Source organism: Eutrema salsugineum, unplaced genomic scaffold (genome assembly GCF_000478725.1).
Source record: "Eutrema salsugineum unplaced genomic scaffold, Eutsalg1_0 scaffold_10, whole genome shotgun sequence".
Taxonomy (NCBI): Eukaryota; Viridiplantae; Streptophyta; class Magnoliopsida; order Brassicales; family Brassicaceae; genus Eutrema; species Eutrema salsugineum.
In genome coordinates, this window is record NW_006256908.1 from 507,024 (window position 1) to 525,127 (window position 18,104).

The 18,104-nt window shown below is 35.9% G+C and overlaps 1 protein-coding gene across 1 annotated transcript; it reads left to right on the plus strand.

Moving 5' to 3' along the window:
- The first annotated feature begins 10,237 nt into the window (after nucleotides 1–10,237).
- LOC18027624 lies at nucleotides 10,238–11,840 on the plus strand. Its single transcript, XM_024161077.1, has 2 exons — nucleotides 10,238–11,077; nucleotides 11,247–11,840. Exons 1-2 carry the CDS (start codon nucleotides 10,238–10,240, stop codon nucleotides 11,838–11,840), a joined length of 1,434 nt encoding a protein of 477 aa, XP_024016845.1.
- The last annotated feature ends 6,264 nt before the right edge of the window (nucleotides 11,841–18,104 follow it).

Below are 18,104 nucleotides of genomic sequence, written 5' to 3' on the forward strand. Positions count from 1 at the left end.
TCAAACGACATTGGATGCAACAAAACTTCATTCAAGAAGTCGAAGTTTTTGATGTTTGGGGAATCAACTTTATGGGTCCTTTTCCTTCCTCTTTTGGAAACAAGTACATCCTTGTTGTTGTTGACTATGTATCTAAGTGGGTAGAAGCTATAGCCAGCCCCACAAATGGCACAAAAGTAGTAATGAAGATGTTCAAGTCGATCATATTTCCAAGATTTGGTGTTCCGCGAATTGTCATCAATGATGGTGGTTCTCACTTCATCAACAAAGTGTTTGAGAATCTCTTGAAGAAAAACAGAGTGAAACATAAGGTAGCTACACCTTATCACCCACAGACGAGTGGCCAAGTGGAGGTATCAAACAGAGAACTCAAAAGAATTCTGGAAAAGACAATAGGACCAACAAGAAAAGATTGGTCAGCAAAGCTTGATGATGCTCTTTGGGCATATAGAACTGCGTTCAAAACCCTATTGGGCACTACACCTTTTCATCTAGTTTATGGTAAGACTTGTCATCTTCCATGGGAGTTAGAGCTTTGGGCAGAATGGGAAATAAGAAACTGAATTACGATATCCAGACGGCAGGTGCAAAACGTTTGATTCAGTTAAATGATTTAGATGAGATTCGCCATAATGCCTATGAGAACTCTAAGACCTACAAAGAGAAGACTAAGGCATTTCATGACAGGAAAATAGTTCCTATGACGTTCTCACCCAATGACCAGGTTCTACTTTATAACTCACGTCTAAAATCGTTTCCCGGGAAGCTTAAATCACGATGGTCTGGACCTTTCATAATCAAAGAAGTTTTACCTTAGAGTGCTGTGGTTCTATGGAACCTGGTCGATCATATTTCCAAGATTTGGTGTTCCGCGAATTGTCATCAATGATTGTGGTTCTCACTTCATCAGCAAAGTGTTTGAGACTCTCTTGAAGAAAAATAGAGTGAAACATAAGGTAGCTACACCTTATCACCCACAGACGAGTGGCCAAGTGGAGGTATCAAACAGAGAACTCAAAAGAATTCTGGAAAAGACAATAGGACCAACAAGAAAAGATTGGTCAGCAAAGCTTGATGATGCTCTTTGGGCATATAGAACTGCGTTCAAAACCCCATTGGGCACTACACCTTTTTATCTAGTTAATGGTAAGACTTGTCATCTTCTATGGGAGTTAAAGCTTTGGGCAGAATGGGAAATAAGAAACTGAATTACGATATCCAGACGGCAGGTGCAAAACGTTTGATTCAGTTAAATGATTTAGATGAGATTCGCCATAATGCCTATGAGAACTCTAAGATCTACAAAGAGAAGAGTAAAGCATTTCATGACAGGAAAATAGTTCCTATGACGTTCTCACCTAATGACCAGGTTCTACTTTATAACTCACGTCTAAAATCATTTCCCGGGAAGCTTAAATCACGATGGTTCTGGACCTTTCAAAATCAAAGAAGTTTTACCCTATGATGCTGTGGTTCTATGGAACCGCCAAGGAGGTGATTTCACTGTTAATGGACAACGTCTTAAGCCATATCTTGCAGACATTAAAGAAGAAAAGGAAGATCCGATCTCCTTAGCAGATGCGCCTAATGCCTAAAAGACGACCAAGTCAAGCTAACGACTTAAAACAAGCCCTTAGTGGGAGGCAACCCAGTATTTTACTTATTTCCCTTTGATCCTTATTTTCTATTTTGTTTCTTTGTTTTTGTTTCATTTAATTTCAGGTTTTTACAAAGAAGAACGAATAAAAGACAAGCATAAATCATAAACCGGAAAACAGCCATCACTCTGGCCCCGTTGAAACTTCGACCGACGGTGCCATCATTCCAAGCGCGACTCATTCTTCCGGCAAGGTAAGTACATCTAAACACTTTAAATTTCTATTTCCTTATCCATCTTTTCTTAGATTTTATCACACTGAGGACAGTGTGAAATAAATATGGGGGAGGATGTTTATATGTTACTAACGAAATTTGATTTGTTTTAAGTTTGTTTTGGACATAAAAAAAAATTATTCAAAAACTTTTCAAAAACTTTTTTCAAAATTTTTTCTAAACGTTTTCAAACCAGGAACATAAATAAACAATACTATGAAGATTTAGACCAGTGTGCTTTTACGCTATTTCCTCATTTTTTGCTCTTTTTGTGATTTAGGCCTAGATTAGGCGGTAGCTAGAGTACTTACACTATTAACTCCCACCAGATGACTTCTATTATGGAGATTCTTTCTGACAGGATATACTAGCTTATTTTATTTGGACTTAATCTTGACTTAAGTTTCTCATTAAAGCATTAGATAAGGGAAACAAATCATACATTCAGGACTCTTTTACCCTTTTATCACTCTTTGTTGATCCTGAATGGCTAGTTCCCTTTAGCTAGTTCCCCACCCTAACCCAGCCTCTTTCAAACCACATGCACTCTTGTTTTTCATTGTCCTATATGCAGATATGTGCAAAAATGTCGTAGAGAAAGAGGATCAGCGCGTTTTTCAGTCACTAAAGACAGAGACCTGTGATTTCATTGGAATGATTCAACAGAAGGAGAAAACTCAGTTTGCCTTGGAAAAACTTCACAATCTTGGTACAATTTCGTCCCTTAGACTCTCTCTCTATAAAAGGTTGTTTTCCCTTTCAAAAAATATATATATATTTTCGAAAATAGAATTAAAGAAAAGAAAAAAAATAAGAAAGGAAATGAAATAAAAACTTTAAGAGAGTCTAGGAGGATCGATTTTATCCTTGAGGGAAGCTAGAGTTCGATTATATGGAGTTTTGGAGATCATTTTTGAAAAAGATCTAAGTCTGGGGGAACAGCAGTTAAAACCAAGGAGGAAAGACTATGCAACAACATTTGGCAAGGAGAAGTGACTGAAAATTACGGACATCAACAGATCCACTCTCTCTAGCGGTTTTGTATAATATCTTGCATCCTCCAGATCTTCAGGTAACCCGAAACACTTTAACTCCACCACTTAAATAGCCCTTAATTACCAAACGCCGTCTACCCTGAATATGTCTTTAATGAGAATTCACTATGCACTTAATGAATGTAAAGAGCTAGTTTAATGGAAGTTACATCTAAGTGTGTCGATTTTCGCACGACGGATCAACGGGCTAGTTATGTTTGTATTTTGGTGAGAATTTTCTAGACTAGATCCAGATAGATGTTTTACAATAGGTTATGGTTTAGAAAGACGGTCACTGTGAATCTGTGATATTGTTTAGTTCCTGCAGATTTTTAAAGATTCTTTCCTGGCTTGAACTATGTTTTGTTTGAGGACAAACAAAGGTTTAAGTCTCGGCGAGTTGATAACACCGGATTTTGACCATTTTATGGATCGTTTTAATATCTTATGCAGGTGTTTTAACTCTTTTTTCAATGGTTTTAAATGATTTCTATGTTTTAGAGTTTTAAAAGACTTTTCAGGAAACTTGGACTAAAGATGTGCAATTTGGAACAAATGGGCAATTTTGGATAAATGTGGACCGTCAGAGGTATGGCACTCGATGAACACATTCTCACCATATGATCATCCCCAAAATTTGAGACAACATAGAGGAGACAACCAGCTTTCTAATGCAATCTTATTGGAGACAATCCAACGGTTAGATCTTCAGATATTCCCGATACACTAAAGACAGAAAATGCAGTCTCGTAGGAGAGCATAGGCCGCGACCGCTGCCAGACCATGATTCCCCGCGGTCAGGACCACCACAACCGTGGCCAGACATCTTTGACGTCCGACAATGACCTAATTCAAGCCCAAGTTCAGCCCACTACTTATTCTTCAAACCCTAGACGTTTCCAACGAATTAGATGGCTATATATACTCGTTTTAGGTCATTCTAATGACCAAGTGGTGGAGAGAGAGCAGAGAAGAGCCGCATAACTTCGGAGTTGCCGTCTTTGGGAGAAGAAGGAGTCGCCGATCTTTACAATCATTGATTTCAGTTTCAAAAATACTGGACATGCATTCTCTTACCTCACTAACAAATGTGCTGCAAAAAATATGTATATATATATAATGACTTCAAAACAAATTAAGTAAGCTCCATACTAGCTATATAAATATATATATAATCTAAACACTAATTAGTTATAATACCTCTCGTACGACGACAACTCTTTGCAGTTTAGCAGAATGTACGTATGTGCGCTGTGATAATCTTTTTCATTTAACCACCAAACTTCCTTAACTTTTCAACTAAGTCGTCTGATCGGTAAAAATATATCAGGTACACCCTCAACTGCATATGTTTGATTAACTCTGCCATCATCATATCGCCGGGGAGCTCTTTTACGTGTTCGTACTTTTGGTGTAAAATAGTACAAAGTGAAGTGCGAAGTCTCTTCCGTTAAACTTCTCGCCATAATTGAGCCTTCAACTTTAGCTAGGTTTTTTGCTTTACCCTTAAGAAGCTTCATGAAACGCTCGAATGGATACATCCACCTATATTGAACCGGTCCACCTAGTTCTGCTTCGCAAGGGAGATGAATGAGAAGGTGTTCCATAACATCAAAAAATGGCGGTGGAAATATCTTTTCTAAATTGCAAAATAAGATTGGAATATTCGCTGTCAGTTGTGTTATTACATCTTCTGATAATGTTCGTGTACTATGATCCCGGGAAAAACACCAACACCTGCATATATACATATAAATAATATTAAAACTTAAATTTACATATTAATTATATATTAATGGAGTGTAGCTAGTACTTATGAAAATAATTTACCTCCAACAGCTTCATAGACATTTTTTGGCAAGACTTCAGCAAATGCAAATTGAAGTAATCATTGCGTAGACACGTGACAGTCATGACTTTTCATCCCTGAAAACTTTACCCCCTTCTCAATAGGTTTAGAAATATTAGAGACATACCCATCAGGAAACTTAACGTCAGATGAAACCCATTTGAACAATGCTGACTTTTGTTCTTCACCCAACCGAAATACAGGAACCGATGATTTCCTGTTTCTCAATATATGCAATTCATTTCTGTTGCATAAATCAGGCAAGTCTAATCTTGACTTACCATTGTCTTTTTGTTCTTCTCGGCACGTTCAAAACTGTATGCATGATGTTATCAAAAAAAAATTTCTCAATGTACATGACATCACGATTGTGTCTGAGCAGATGATATTTCCAATACAGAAGTTTCCAAAAAAAAAAATTTCTTGTGCCAATTATGATGAACCTCGTAACCCCCTAATGCTCGATTTGCGCTTCAATATCTGCTCATGTTAAATATACGTTGTGGAGGGACATGTACACTTTTTTTCTTCCTAAAAAACTCTTGTTCCCTTATATAGATGATTTTTCAGTAAAAACCTGTGGTGACAATCAAACCAGCAGGTTTTTCTACCATGTTTTAACTGAAATGCATCAGTTTGATCAAGACAATAAGGACAAGATAACCTCCCATGTGTAGTCCATCCTGATAGCATACAATATGCGGAGAAATCGCTTATTCTCCACATAAGCACAACCCACATTGTAAAAACGTTTCCCTTCAAACAATCATATGTTCGAACACTAGTATACCACAACTGATTCAACTCATGTATGAGTGGCTGCAAAAATACATCGAGAGAACGCTTCGGATGACTGGACCTGGGACCAAAATATTCAGAAAAAGAAATTTTCTTTGCATGCACATATATGGGGGAAGGTTATATGGAGTCAGGATAACTAACCATAAAGAATATTTCCTACCAGACATACCGAATGGACTAAAACCGTCACTACACAGACCAAGATAGACATTCCGTTTGAATTTAGCAAAGTCTTGGTGTACCGTATTAAAGTGTTTCCACGCTTTTGCATCTGATGGATGAGTAACTTCTCCATCTACTTGTGTATGTTCTGCATGCCATCTCATCGATGCAGCTGTCGTTTTAGATTGATAGAGTCATTTTAACCTATCAGTTATAGCTGAAATGCATCAGTTTGATCAAGACAATAAGGACAAGATAACCTCCCATGTGTAGTCCATCCTGATAGCATACAGTATGCGGAGAAATCGCTTATTCTCCACATAAGCACAACCCACATTGTAAAAAAGTTTCCCTTCAAACAGTCATATGTTCGAACACTGGTATACCACAACTGATTCAACTCATGTATGAGTGGCTGCAAAAATACATCGAGAGAACGCTTCGGATGACTGGACCTGGGACCAAAATATTCAGAAAAATAAATTTTCTTTGCATGCACATATCTGGGGGAAGGTTATATGGAGTCAGGATAACTAACCATAAAGAATATTGCCTACCAGACATACCGAATGGACTAAAACCGTCACTGCACAGACCAAGATAGACATTCCGTTTGAATTTAGCAAAGTCTGGGTGTACCGTATTAAAGTGTTTCCACGCTTTTGCATCTGATGGATGAGTAACTTCTCCATCTACTTGTGTATGTTCTGCATGCCATCTCATCGATGCAGCTGTCGTTTTAGATTGATAGAGTCATTTTAACCTATCAGTTATAGGAAGATATCACATCCATTGGTACGGTATCCATTTACGCCCAGAAGTTTGTGGCATGTATCTTGGTTTTTGGCAAAATCGACATTCCTGCTGCTTATCATCATCTTTCTAGAAAATCATACAATTGTCAACATATACATCTATTATATCAGAAGGTAAACCAAGACTAAAAACTAACTTCTGTATTTCAGAGTATGTTGCCGCTGCCAAATTATCCTCCAGGAGATACTCTTTCATAAGATAAGCCCAATCATCCATGAAAACCTCAACTTATGAGAATAAAGGTTTATAAGGTATATTGGTTATTAGATCTTGATTTTAATTTGTTTTAGTTAGTCTTTTCAAAAATGAAAATTTTCTTGAATATGTAATTAATAATATGATTAGTGCCATGAAAGTGTATTATTGTATGATCTAGACCTAAGGTTTAATAAGTAATTCGCTGTTTTAACATCATAGATCATATCTGGATTCACCAAAAATCAAGGATCTCACCTAAGGATTCATCTTTCATCATTGTTAATCTTGTTTAGTTATTTGCTCTGTTTTACTGGCTCTGCTTTGATCACTCTGTTTTGCTTTATTGCTTTAGTCTTTGTTTAAGTTGCTAGTTCTTAATTGTTTTTCCTAGATCAAAACGAAAAACCAGTCTGTTGTCTTGAACTTAGATGCTTCAATTCCAATTAGATAGACTTCTCCCATTTCGATTGACATATTGTATACAACAACTGTCTTAAGAGATTAATTGATCATAGATTGCTAAAAAACTCTTTATCAAGACAATTGATATCCAAAAAAATTGTTATACACATATACATATACTAGATTTTACCCTGTGCATCTGCATGGAATTTTTTTTAATCACAATTTGTAATATAATTTATGTTACCTTTATATAATTTTCTAATAAGTAACAAAAAATTATTTCTATGTTTATAAATATTTTTTTCAGTTTTTTCTAGTATTATTATGACCACGATCATAAAAAACATAATTTAACGGTCATTCTATTAATAAAAAATGACTGTTATTATAAAAATATATTTTTAACTAGCTCATTCTATTAATCCGAAAAGAACCGTGGTTAAAAAACCATAATTCTAATCCGTCCATTCATATTACTATATATAATAAATATTTACTAATTTTGAAAATAATTTTTATCTTAATATTTTGCATTTTTTTATAACCTAACTCGCAGAAGATCACAATTATAAAAAAAAACCTAAACCATCCCATCAAATTACCATATAATATTAATATTTATCATATAATATGTAGTATAATTTATTTTTTAATTTTATATATATAATTTTTCTAATAAGTGAAAAAAAAATTATTTTAATGTTTACAGATAATTTGTTTTTCTAATTTTTCTCTAGTATTATTATGACCACGATCATAAAACATAATTTAAATCCGGTCTTTCTATTAATCAAAAAATGATCGTTATTATAAAAATATATTTTTAACTCACTCATTCTATTAATTCGAAAAGAACCGGGTTATAAAACCATAATTCTAACCTGTGGCAGAGCTAGCCAAAAATTTTATGGAGGTCAGTTTTAATTTACAATGTCTTATGAGCAAATTTCACAGGGGTCATCCAGCTAAATTTTCAACATTTTACATATATTTGTTTTTTAAAAATGCAAGTATATATAATTATATTTGAATTTCACATGGATTAATTGACCCACCTCCAATAAGGTGCCTCAGCCACTGATTCTAACCCGCCCATTCATATTACTATATACTATAATTATTTACTAATTTTGAAAATAATTTTTATCTTAATATTTTGTATGTTTTGATAACCTAACTCGCATAATATCACAATTATAAAAAATCTATCCTATCCCATATTAATTTTTATCATATAATATGTGAAATTATAGTCTGATAGAATATGATTAAAAAAATATAATAATATATTCGTTAATCATATGTGTTATTCTAAAAATATTATTTAAATTTCAGGTTTTAAATCTAATGTAACATATATTTAAGAAAGTCTAAAGTTATTTAAATTAATATCTATTTTAAAAAATTTAATTTAATTACAAAAAGTAAAGAGTTTAAAGTTTCAAAGTAAAGACGATGAATTTTTTAAAAATTATGTTGAGATTTTTTTTTAATTTTATATTTTATCTAACTAATTATTATACATAGAGTTGTTAAACCAAAATATCAAGTTTACTTAAGCTGTTTCTAATGGACTAAAATATAAACTTAAACTTAACCCATTTTAACTTTGGTTTTGATGTATATTCAAATCATATAATACAAATTAGGGGTTTTTGCTAAAAATAACCCAAAACTTGACTTTGAATACAAAAGTAGACCCTGAAAAAACATTTGGCAGAAATAACCTAAAGGGGTAGTGAAAAGACCATTTAATCCTGTATGAGTAAACAAAAAATAGAAGTCCTAATTACCGTTTACACCCTGACGAAGTCTACTAAAGGGAAAAAGAAGTCTAATAGTAGACTTTATTTTATCGAAATGAAGTCTACTAACTAATTAAATCTGTAAATTTAATTTAAAAATTTTTAAAAAATTATTTTGGTATCAAATTTACATTCATAAATTCCGTAATCGTAACCCAAATGTACAGAAATTATTTATTGGTATTGCTAAATGGAAATGTATGTTTTTAAATTAAGTAGAAGTAAATTTATTATTTAGGTTTTAAAAATTGTAGACTTCTATATTGAAGTCTACTAAACCGAATAAAATAACCTAACCGAAATTTTAACCGAAATTAAACCGGGAATAACTTCCCTTAACCAAGAAAAACTGCCTGTAACTTACCCGAACCGTACGGAATTACCAGACTATATATACGAATTTTACAGATCCCGTTAAAAAAAACCGGCGAAAGTTCGTGTAAAAAAAAAGTCAAAGGCGATTTCTGTTTCTCTGCTCCGGCGCCGCCGACATACAGAACCGCCGCCGATAAACTCGTTCAGGCAAGTTTTCTTTCTCCAACCACACCCCCATGCTTCCCTACTCCTCCGTATTCATCACCTTTCCGTTTCGTAACCACCAGTTTCCAGTTCTGAAATTAGGGTTTTTTTTTTTTTTGCAGATCTGCTTTCGCCGTTGGAGGTTGACGTCATTTCCTGCCTCAAAACGGTTAGTAGATATTGTTCCGAAGTTATATACTTAGCAATTCTTATATTTCTTCTATCTTCCTGTAATTTTGTCCGTCGGGTTTGAGTTAGATCTGTCCGTCGGGTTTTTTTTCCCAGATCTGGTTGCATTTTCTCGACGCCAGCTTCATCTAATAACGGTGGTAAACACTATAAACTTTGTAGATTCCATTTGGATGATTTGTTTTAGTAGACTTCATATACAGTATTTATCATGTATTGATTGCTTCGGTTGGGTTCAGTAGACTGCATATGCAGTATTTATGATGTTTTGATTGCTTCATGTGAATTCCGTTGACTTAATATACTGTTTTTTTATGTTAAGATTGCTTCGGTTGGCTTCAGTAGACTTCTCGACTCGGATTGTACTTAGAATGTGAAAGTAGACTTCATTTTGAAAAAGTAGACTTCATTTTGAAAAAGTAGACATCATTTTGAAAAAGTAGACTTCATTTTGAAAAAGTAGACTTCATTTTGAAAAAGTAGACTTCATTCGTAAAAAGTAGACTTCATTCGTGTATAGTTTCAAACCGTACTAGTTTTTCTCATTAGAGCTTTGTTACCGTTGATGCAGAAATCTGTTTTAGATAATGGTGGCCTCTGAATTCCCTAGAAGACTGTACACCAAAGGGTTTGAGCCAGTCCCGGATAAAAGCATCGGCTATTATTCTGATGATTATAGGCTGGTACATGCACTAAAGTTAGCTCTACAAGAGGATGAATGGGAAGAGATTTACGAGTCACCGTTGGGTGTCTTTTTAAAGTTCCACGACTTGGATTTTGGTTGGGCTTCTAGGCTGGTGCACCACATGCTGACCTTTCAGATAGTTTGCAAGCAGAGGTACGAGATATGGAGCCTGATTGGTACCACTCCAGTTCGGTTTTCATTGCATGAGTTTGAGGAGATCACCGGACTCAACTGCGGGTACGTGGATGACTTGGCTTTAACTGATCTTGCGCTTTCCGATGACACGCGTGCATTTTGGGAGCTAATGGGGGTCGATACCGAGTCGGGCCCAAGCACTATCGAAATTATTGAAGCCTGTTCCAACTGCTCATCATGGTCTCGGGATGATAGGCTGCGGTTGGGTTATCTTGGGATCTACGCTGGTTTCATAGTGGCAACGAGACCTGGCTTATCCACAAATATCAACCATGCCAGACTAGTGATGGATCTCGAAGGTTTTAAGGAGTTTCCATGGGGAAGAATTGCTTTTCAGCATTTGATCAATTCTGTTAAGGAGAAAGATCTCAGCAAAAACATTCATATAGAAGGATTTGTGCAAGCTCTTCAAGTGTGGGTGTACTATGCTCTGCTGGATTTTGCTGCTGAATTTGGCGAACCATTGCCAAATGATATTCAACCTCTTCTGCTGGCTTACAAAGGATCAAGAGGACGAAAGAACGTCAAAGCCAACATGCTAAAACAGGTACTGTATTAGTGTAGTAGACTTCTATGTAGTAATGAATTTTCAAAGTAGACTTCATGTGTTGACTTCAGGAGTAGACTTCTATGGTAGACTTTAGGAGTAGACTTCATAAGTAGTTTTTCGAGGCTTCATATGGCTAGTAATTCATTTACTTATTGTGTTTTTCCAGGCACGCATACAATGCTGCCTGGCTAAGGACTTGGCGGATATGTTTCCCGTGTGGGATGATGACGAACAGGATCCAGATATTGTCAAGATTGTCAATGCAATCCATGACCCCCATTTCAAGTTCTCAAAAAACCATTGGCCTTTGGAAGGTGTTTTGGGTGCACACATCGTCAAGGCAGAAGCCGGAAAGAGGAGCCTTCCCTCAGATGAATCAAGTCGCAAGAGACCCTGCACAGCATCTGCCTCTGCCGCCTCATTCGTTGGTGATGAAGGGGTCGGAGTTGTCGCTACTATGAAAGCGCACTTCGACCAATGCTTCAAAAGCTTTTCAACCAAGATGCTGAATGGTCTTGGTAGCTGTGAAAAGCAGATCAAACTTCTCACCGTGAAGGTTGAATCTGTAGAGCGCGCGGTAGAGGAGTTGACTACAGGGTCGGCGAAGCACACTGAGGAAGAGGTTAAAGACAATGTAGAGCCAACCCAGCAGCAGGACGGCACTGGATCCAAGAAGCATGAAGGGGTTAGTACCAAAAACCCTCCGCCTATACAAAAACATTACATGCGAACAAGATCACACAAAGTTAGGAACAGTTAATACTAATGTCATTTGAATTCGAACATGTTTACTACTGTTATGTACCATGTGAGATTATTTACTTATGTTTTAAAAACTAGTTGTTTACAATTTTCAGACTATGATGAAACATGTTACTAAATTATAGCATTGGTGTCTATGATAGGAAAGCTTAGTGTTTCCGTTTTTAAAACTAGCTTTGATTTTTATGGCAACTTTTGGGCTACTTTCCTAAATGACCTTCAAAGTGATTGGAGGTCATTTTAGCAATTGGTAGATGATAGGTGTGGAAGTTTTTTGGCCACCTATCTTATAATTAAATTGTCAAATATGTTGTATTTTCGTTTAGGATATTGTACTTAAACTGAAGTCTACGACTGAAGTCTTCGACTGAAGTCTACTAAATTGTAATTGTATTTGTACTGAAGTCTACTAAGTCATTAACATGTTAGTATTTATAATTTTCGATTTCACCCTAACCACTGATTTCATCCTGTACAATATTATTGAACATGTGGAAAAGAATATACGGAAAAAGTGTGTCGAAATGAAAATACAACAGAGTAGACTTCTATTGTAGACTTCATTTTATCGAAATGAAGTCTACTAAGTAATTAAATCTGTAAATTTAATTTTTAAATTTATAAAAAATTATTTTGGTATCAAATTTACATTCATAAATTCCGTAATCGTAACCCAAATGTACAGAAATTATTTTTTGATATTGTTAAATGGAAATGTATGTTTTTAAATTAGGTAGAAGTAAAATTATTATTTAGGTTTTAAAGTTGTAGACTTCTATATTGAAGTCTACTAAACCGAATAAAATAACCTAACAGAAATTTTAACCGAAATTAAACCGGGAATAACTGATAGTGTATACGGAAAAAGTTTGGTTAAACTCAGAAATATAAGTCTACAAACGAAGTCTACAAACGAAATCTACTACAGAAGTCGACTAATGTCATGTAAACATATAAGTAAACACAAAAAACATAAAACATGGAGTCAAATAATTTCAACGCGGCCATTCATTTGCAAATCCAGGAATTGTTTTCCAGAATATGGCACATTCCAACACCCTGAAGCAAGGACTGCAGAGTTTGTCACCATATGAGTCGACGAGGCTTTCATCATCCATCCAATGCTGGTTTGGCAGATTCATACATGCACAACTCCTTGATTGTGCCTTCGCAAAAACATGGAAGACCGGTTCGTGAAACGCGTCAGGCTTCTTAAAAGTGGTCGGACACCTGTTGATGTGCTGCATAGTCTTCCTCATCTTCGTTGCCTCTGCCGGAAGTATAACACGAATGTGGTTAAATACATCATGGCTACCATCCATGGTTAAAGAGAACATAACCATGGAGTAAGTAGCCATGAGGCATCCTCCATTTGATGACACCTTTATTAATTCAAATCCTTCTTGGATGCTATCTTCGTAGAAGATTAGAGAAACGCCTCGTAGGTATTGCGCTGTAGTATTTCTACACTCCAAACAGCGCTGAAAGAAAGCGTCAACCCTCCCATGTTGATCCCAGACCCATGGAATCGTCAAAGTTATTAGATCAACGGCTCTTAAAAAACCCTCTTCATTAGAAATCTAATTTAGATGCTTGGAGGAAACCCTTGCTCTACAGAGCCCACCGTAGGAACGAGAAGTGATTTTTAAGAGGATATCCCACAGAATGTCGGAAGGGAGAGAGTTGAAGTTTATCTGGTTCGACATCTTCAAAGGGTCTGGAATGAAACTATAATTCGTCTAAACCCAAGAATTTATAAGCAGAAATACAGTACACAAACAGGTACAACGGTTATATGCACCGTTAAAATCGTTAAAGCAGTTACATATATGAAGTTGTTTCAAACATAACCGTAAAGAAAATATCACATACGTAGTAGACTTCGACAGTAGACTTCCACATTAGACTTCACTAGTTAACTTCCATAGCAGACTTCTTTGAGAACAATAGATGCTTTGTCCTCCTATTCCGGAGCCTTCTAGTTATTGTCCTGGTAAATCTTCGACGTCTAAGTGAGAGACACAAAGTATAGTAAATAAAACTGTCAAAATTATTAGATGAGTTTAGCTCAACTTACACAATTCGATAGGGTATGACCAGGTTACTTGCATTGTGAGCAGCTGTATAGTTTGTGCAGCTTCCTTGGCTTCTTGCTTTTCTTCCTGGCAATTTCTAGCCATGATTGCCACCGAGACTTCTTCCGTCTGCCTGGTTTGCGGCGAATGTCTGGTGGCAGACATATTGATGTTGGGAGTCCTTGGACCTCTGAAATTTGGGGATATATGTTGGCAGAGTATGCGGCAAACAAGTAGTTTTTTTAGTAAGTCGGACATACAAGGGAATCCACAGCTATCCCACCGGCTAATGCAACTGCAATAGCATGTGAACATGGGATCTTCTCGATATAAAACACACCACATTCACACATTCCATGTTCCAAATCAACAATACGATTCCTGGTTCCTCCTTTCACATAGAATCTCCAAGTGTCAATTCGGTCCACCTCTATTGCATCTGCATAATGTCCACGAATCGCCAGCAAATACTCCACTCCCTGAGTATTATGTGTTGTGAGACTCAAAGCATCCTATCTGCAAGAGGAATGAAATGGGATAGCCACGGGCCTTCTTAAGTGCAGCATTTATAGACTCTGCAACATTGCTAGTCTTAATATTGTATCTGTCTCCAACAAAATGAACTCGGGACCAAAGGGAGACATCGGCTTCTTCCAAATAGTCAGCAAGGTCAGGCTTGATCTGTCTCAGCTCCGACATGTACTGGTTGTAGTCATAGAGGTTGTAAGCATAAGCCACACATTTTACCAAGTACAGCAACTGCTTCCCCCCTAAACTTTGTTACTATGTTATGTTGTAGATGGTAGTAGCATATCCCTCGTTTTGCCCATGGGAAAATAGTTTGACAAGCTTTCTTAATAGAAAGATGTCTGTCAGAAACTATCACCAAAGGATAACCATCTGAGACACATTCACGCAGTTTAGAAAAAAACCATTCCCATGAAGCATCATCTTCACCATCAACAATTCCAAAAGCCAAAGGAAAAATCTGAAAGTTTCCATCTTGTGCGGTGGCAACCAACAAGGTACCTTCGTATTTCCCTGTTAGATGACATCCATCAACCACAATAACCCTTCTCATGTACTGAAAACCGGCAATCGATGCTCCAAATGCGAGAAATAGATATTAGAATTTGTTATTCGAATCTACATGAAGAGCTGATACAGTTCCCGGATTGGCTTTGTTCACTGAATGTAGGTAAGCTGGGAGACTGGAATATCCATCTTCAGGTGTTCCCCTGACCAATTGTTGGGCATATATCAAAGATCTGTATGAAGTAGTGTAATCCATCTTGATGCCAAACATATGCTTCATTGAAACCCTGACATGTTCTGGTGTAAGTCCATCAATGATGCCCCAATGGCTTATAAACAGCTTGCCAATATACTTAGGAGTAGACTTCCCACGCTGAGCCATTCGATGGGCTATTGAACATGTGTGGTCTTTCACATATTTTGTCACCCAAAAAGTTGATGCATCATTCTTCATGCTCGCTCTAACCATCCAAGCACATCCTTCCACTCGACATTTAGCCACAAAAAGAGTCTTGGTAGACTTCTGTGTTTTAAAAGCAAATTTTAACATTATCGCAGTCAATCTAACCTCTGATAACAACTTCTCTTTTATAGGGAAACTTGCCCTAACATATATATTATCAGACCATGACATGGGCGTGCTCCCTGTTTCACCATATCTGTTTCTGACATTTTCAATACAGACTTCATCTTCACCATCATCTTCATCTTTCACTTTACCGTAGACACTGTAATCTTCTCCGTCAGAGTAAGCTGCATCGTCGACATCTTCTCCATCCTCGTTCACATCAGAACTGTCTGCCTCATTATCGGTAGAATGTTCTGAATTTTCCTCAGACTCCTCACCTAAATCTTCATCTGATCCTTCCTGGTTCTCCTCAGTATCCATCTCCACTCGACTGGACACACAAAGACGTACCATATGCACTCTGCTTAACGCAATCAAGCTTGAAACTAGTCTATCATTGGTGACATGCATTGGAGGTGTATCTGGAGCCATAGTTTGCAACATTGAGACTGGTAGTGCGTAGGTTAACTCGATGAGCTCAGTCTTCTTGACCAAGTTATAATCATCTCGCGCCATGTCAGTAAGCTCCCCCAAGGTGCAACCGTCGTTCAAAAACCACATTCTTCCACCTTTGCCCATGTCAACAACAAAATGCCATGAATTCTCCTCAATCTTCCCCTCACCGTACACAACTGGAATTTGAGCCATTCTCTGAAAAAATAACCATATAAACCATATTAGCATACACATAGAGACTTTTTGTATCAAGAGTGGACTTCTACCGAAAAGAACATTAGTAGACTACACGACGAAGTCTACTTTGATAAGCTAAGTACATAAAAAATCGAAACTTCTGATTCACCAATAAATATCCAATGAAATGAAATAAAATTCACTGGGTAGTTCAATCACTTACTAAGAAGCAATTCTAAACCAAAAAATTTGAAAAATAGTTTATAAATTTGCTTAAAATGCGTTTAAAAAAAAACGTCTAAAAGTAGATTTCTAAAGCAGACTTCGAATGTAGACTGGAGGAGAAGTCTACTTTGATAAGCTAAGTACCGAAAAAATCGAAACTTCTGATTCAACAATAATACCCAATGAAATGAAATAAAATTTAATGGGTAGTTCAATCACTAACTAAGAAGCAATTCTAAACCAAAAAATTTGAAAAATAGTTTATAAATTTGCTTAAAACGCGTTTTTAAAAAAATGTCAAAAAGTAGACTTCGTAAGCAGACTTCAAATGTAGACTGGATGAGAAGTCTACTTTTTCAATGAGAATTCTACTAAAAAAGGTCATTTTTGCAATTGACCAATCTGTTGACTTTTCATTCAGTAGACTTCAGGAGTAGACTTCAGTCAAAAAAGGTTACTTTAGCATTTGACCGATGCATTGACTAACAGAGTAGACTTCTATTGTAGACTTCATGTTAGAATAGACTTCTCTGCTAGTCTACTTTTGAAGTCTACTTTTTAAATAGAAGTCTACAGAACAAAATAAGTTATTTTTGCAATTGATTTTTTTGAGTAGACTTCATTGTGAAGTCTACTCAAAAAAGGATTCCTTCTAAGTTTGACCAAACAAAATAAGTAGACTTCACAAAGAATTCTACAATTTTTGGAATTTTTTAAAATTTTTAATTTTTGAAAAACAGAAGTCAAACACAAAAATGACCTATACGTTTTTGGTAAAAGTAGACTTCGTATGCAGACGTAAACAGTAGACTTCATACAGAAGTCTAAATCAAAAAGTCAAAATACGGTCAAGTACAAAAATAACCTCTTTTTTTAGTAGACTTCTTGAGCCTTCAAACGAAGTCTACTAAGTTTTTTTTGTTTTCAAAGGATGTCGACTAGACTTCTCGAGAAGTTTAACGAAGTCTACTTTTTAAAAGTAAATTGCAAAAATAACCTTATGTTGACTAGTAGACTTTAGTGTAGTTCACGAGAAGTCTACTTTCGCGATATAAAAACTGAAATGTGTAGAAATTGAAGTGTGAGGATTACCTTTAACAAAATTGGGCTCGCCTAAGTTTCTCTTATCCACCCAGAACTCAGGATTTCACCGAAATTAAACAACCCAGGTGTCGAGTAACCAGAAATCACCAAAAAAGCATGGCGCGAAGCATTGTAACTTTGCCCAGATGTTTTGGAGATGAAATTATGAAAGAATGAGCAAGGTTATGAGTGAATGAGGTCAGATATTTGTTTTATTACAGCTTTAAAATTGGTTGAGAAGCATTTATTCCATTTTCATGGTTGTTCATGGTGGTTGAAGAAATTGAAGAAGATGGCATTCTCGTAATTAAAAGGTCTTTAGAAGGTCCAAGGAGACTTTAGCCAAATTAAAGACAAATCGAAATAATAGATGTATAGTGGCATTTTCGTTAATAGTTTAAGTGGGAAGGATAAAATTGTGAGAAAATGGCAAAAGTTGGAGAGAGAAAAAAAAGAGGTTAGTTTGGTGTTTGATTTTGAAATATGGGTTAAATCTGAAACTCTCCCTAAAAATTATAGTGAAATAGTGAAAAAAGTTGTAGGATCTCAAATATGTTTTTTCTTTAAATATATATATATATAGATATATTGATTATTTATTTGAAATATTAAATTAAATAGTATAATAATTAAATAGTAATAT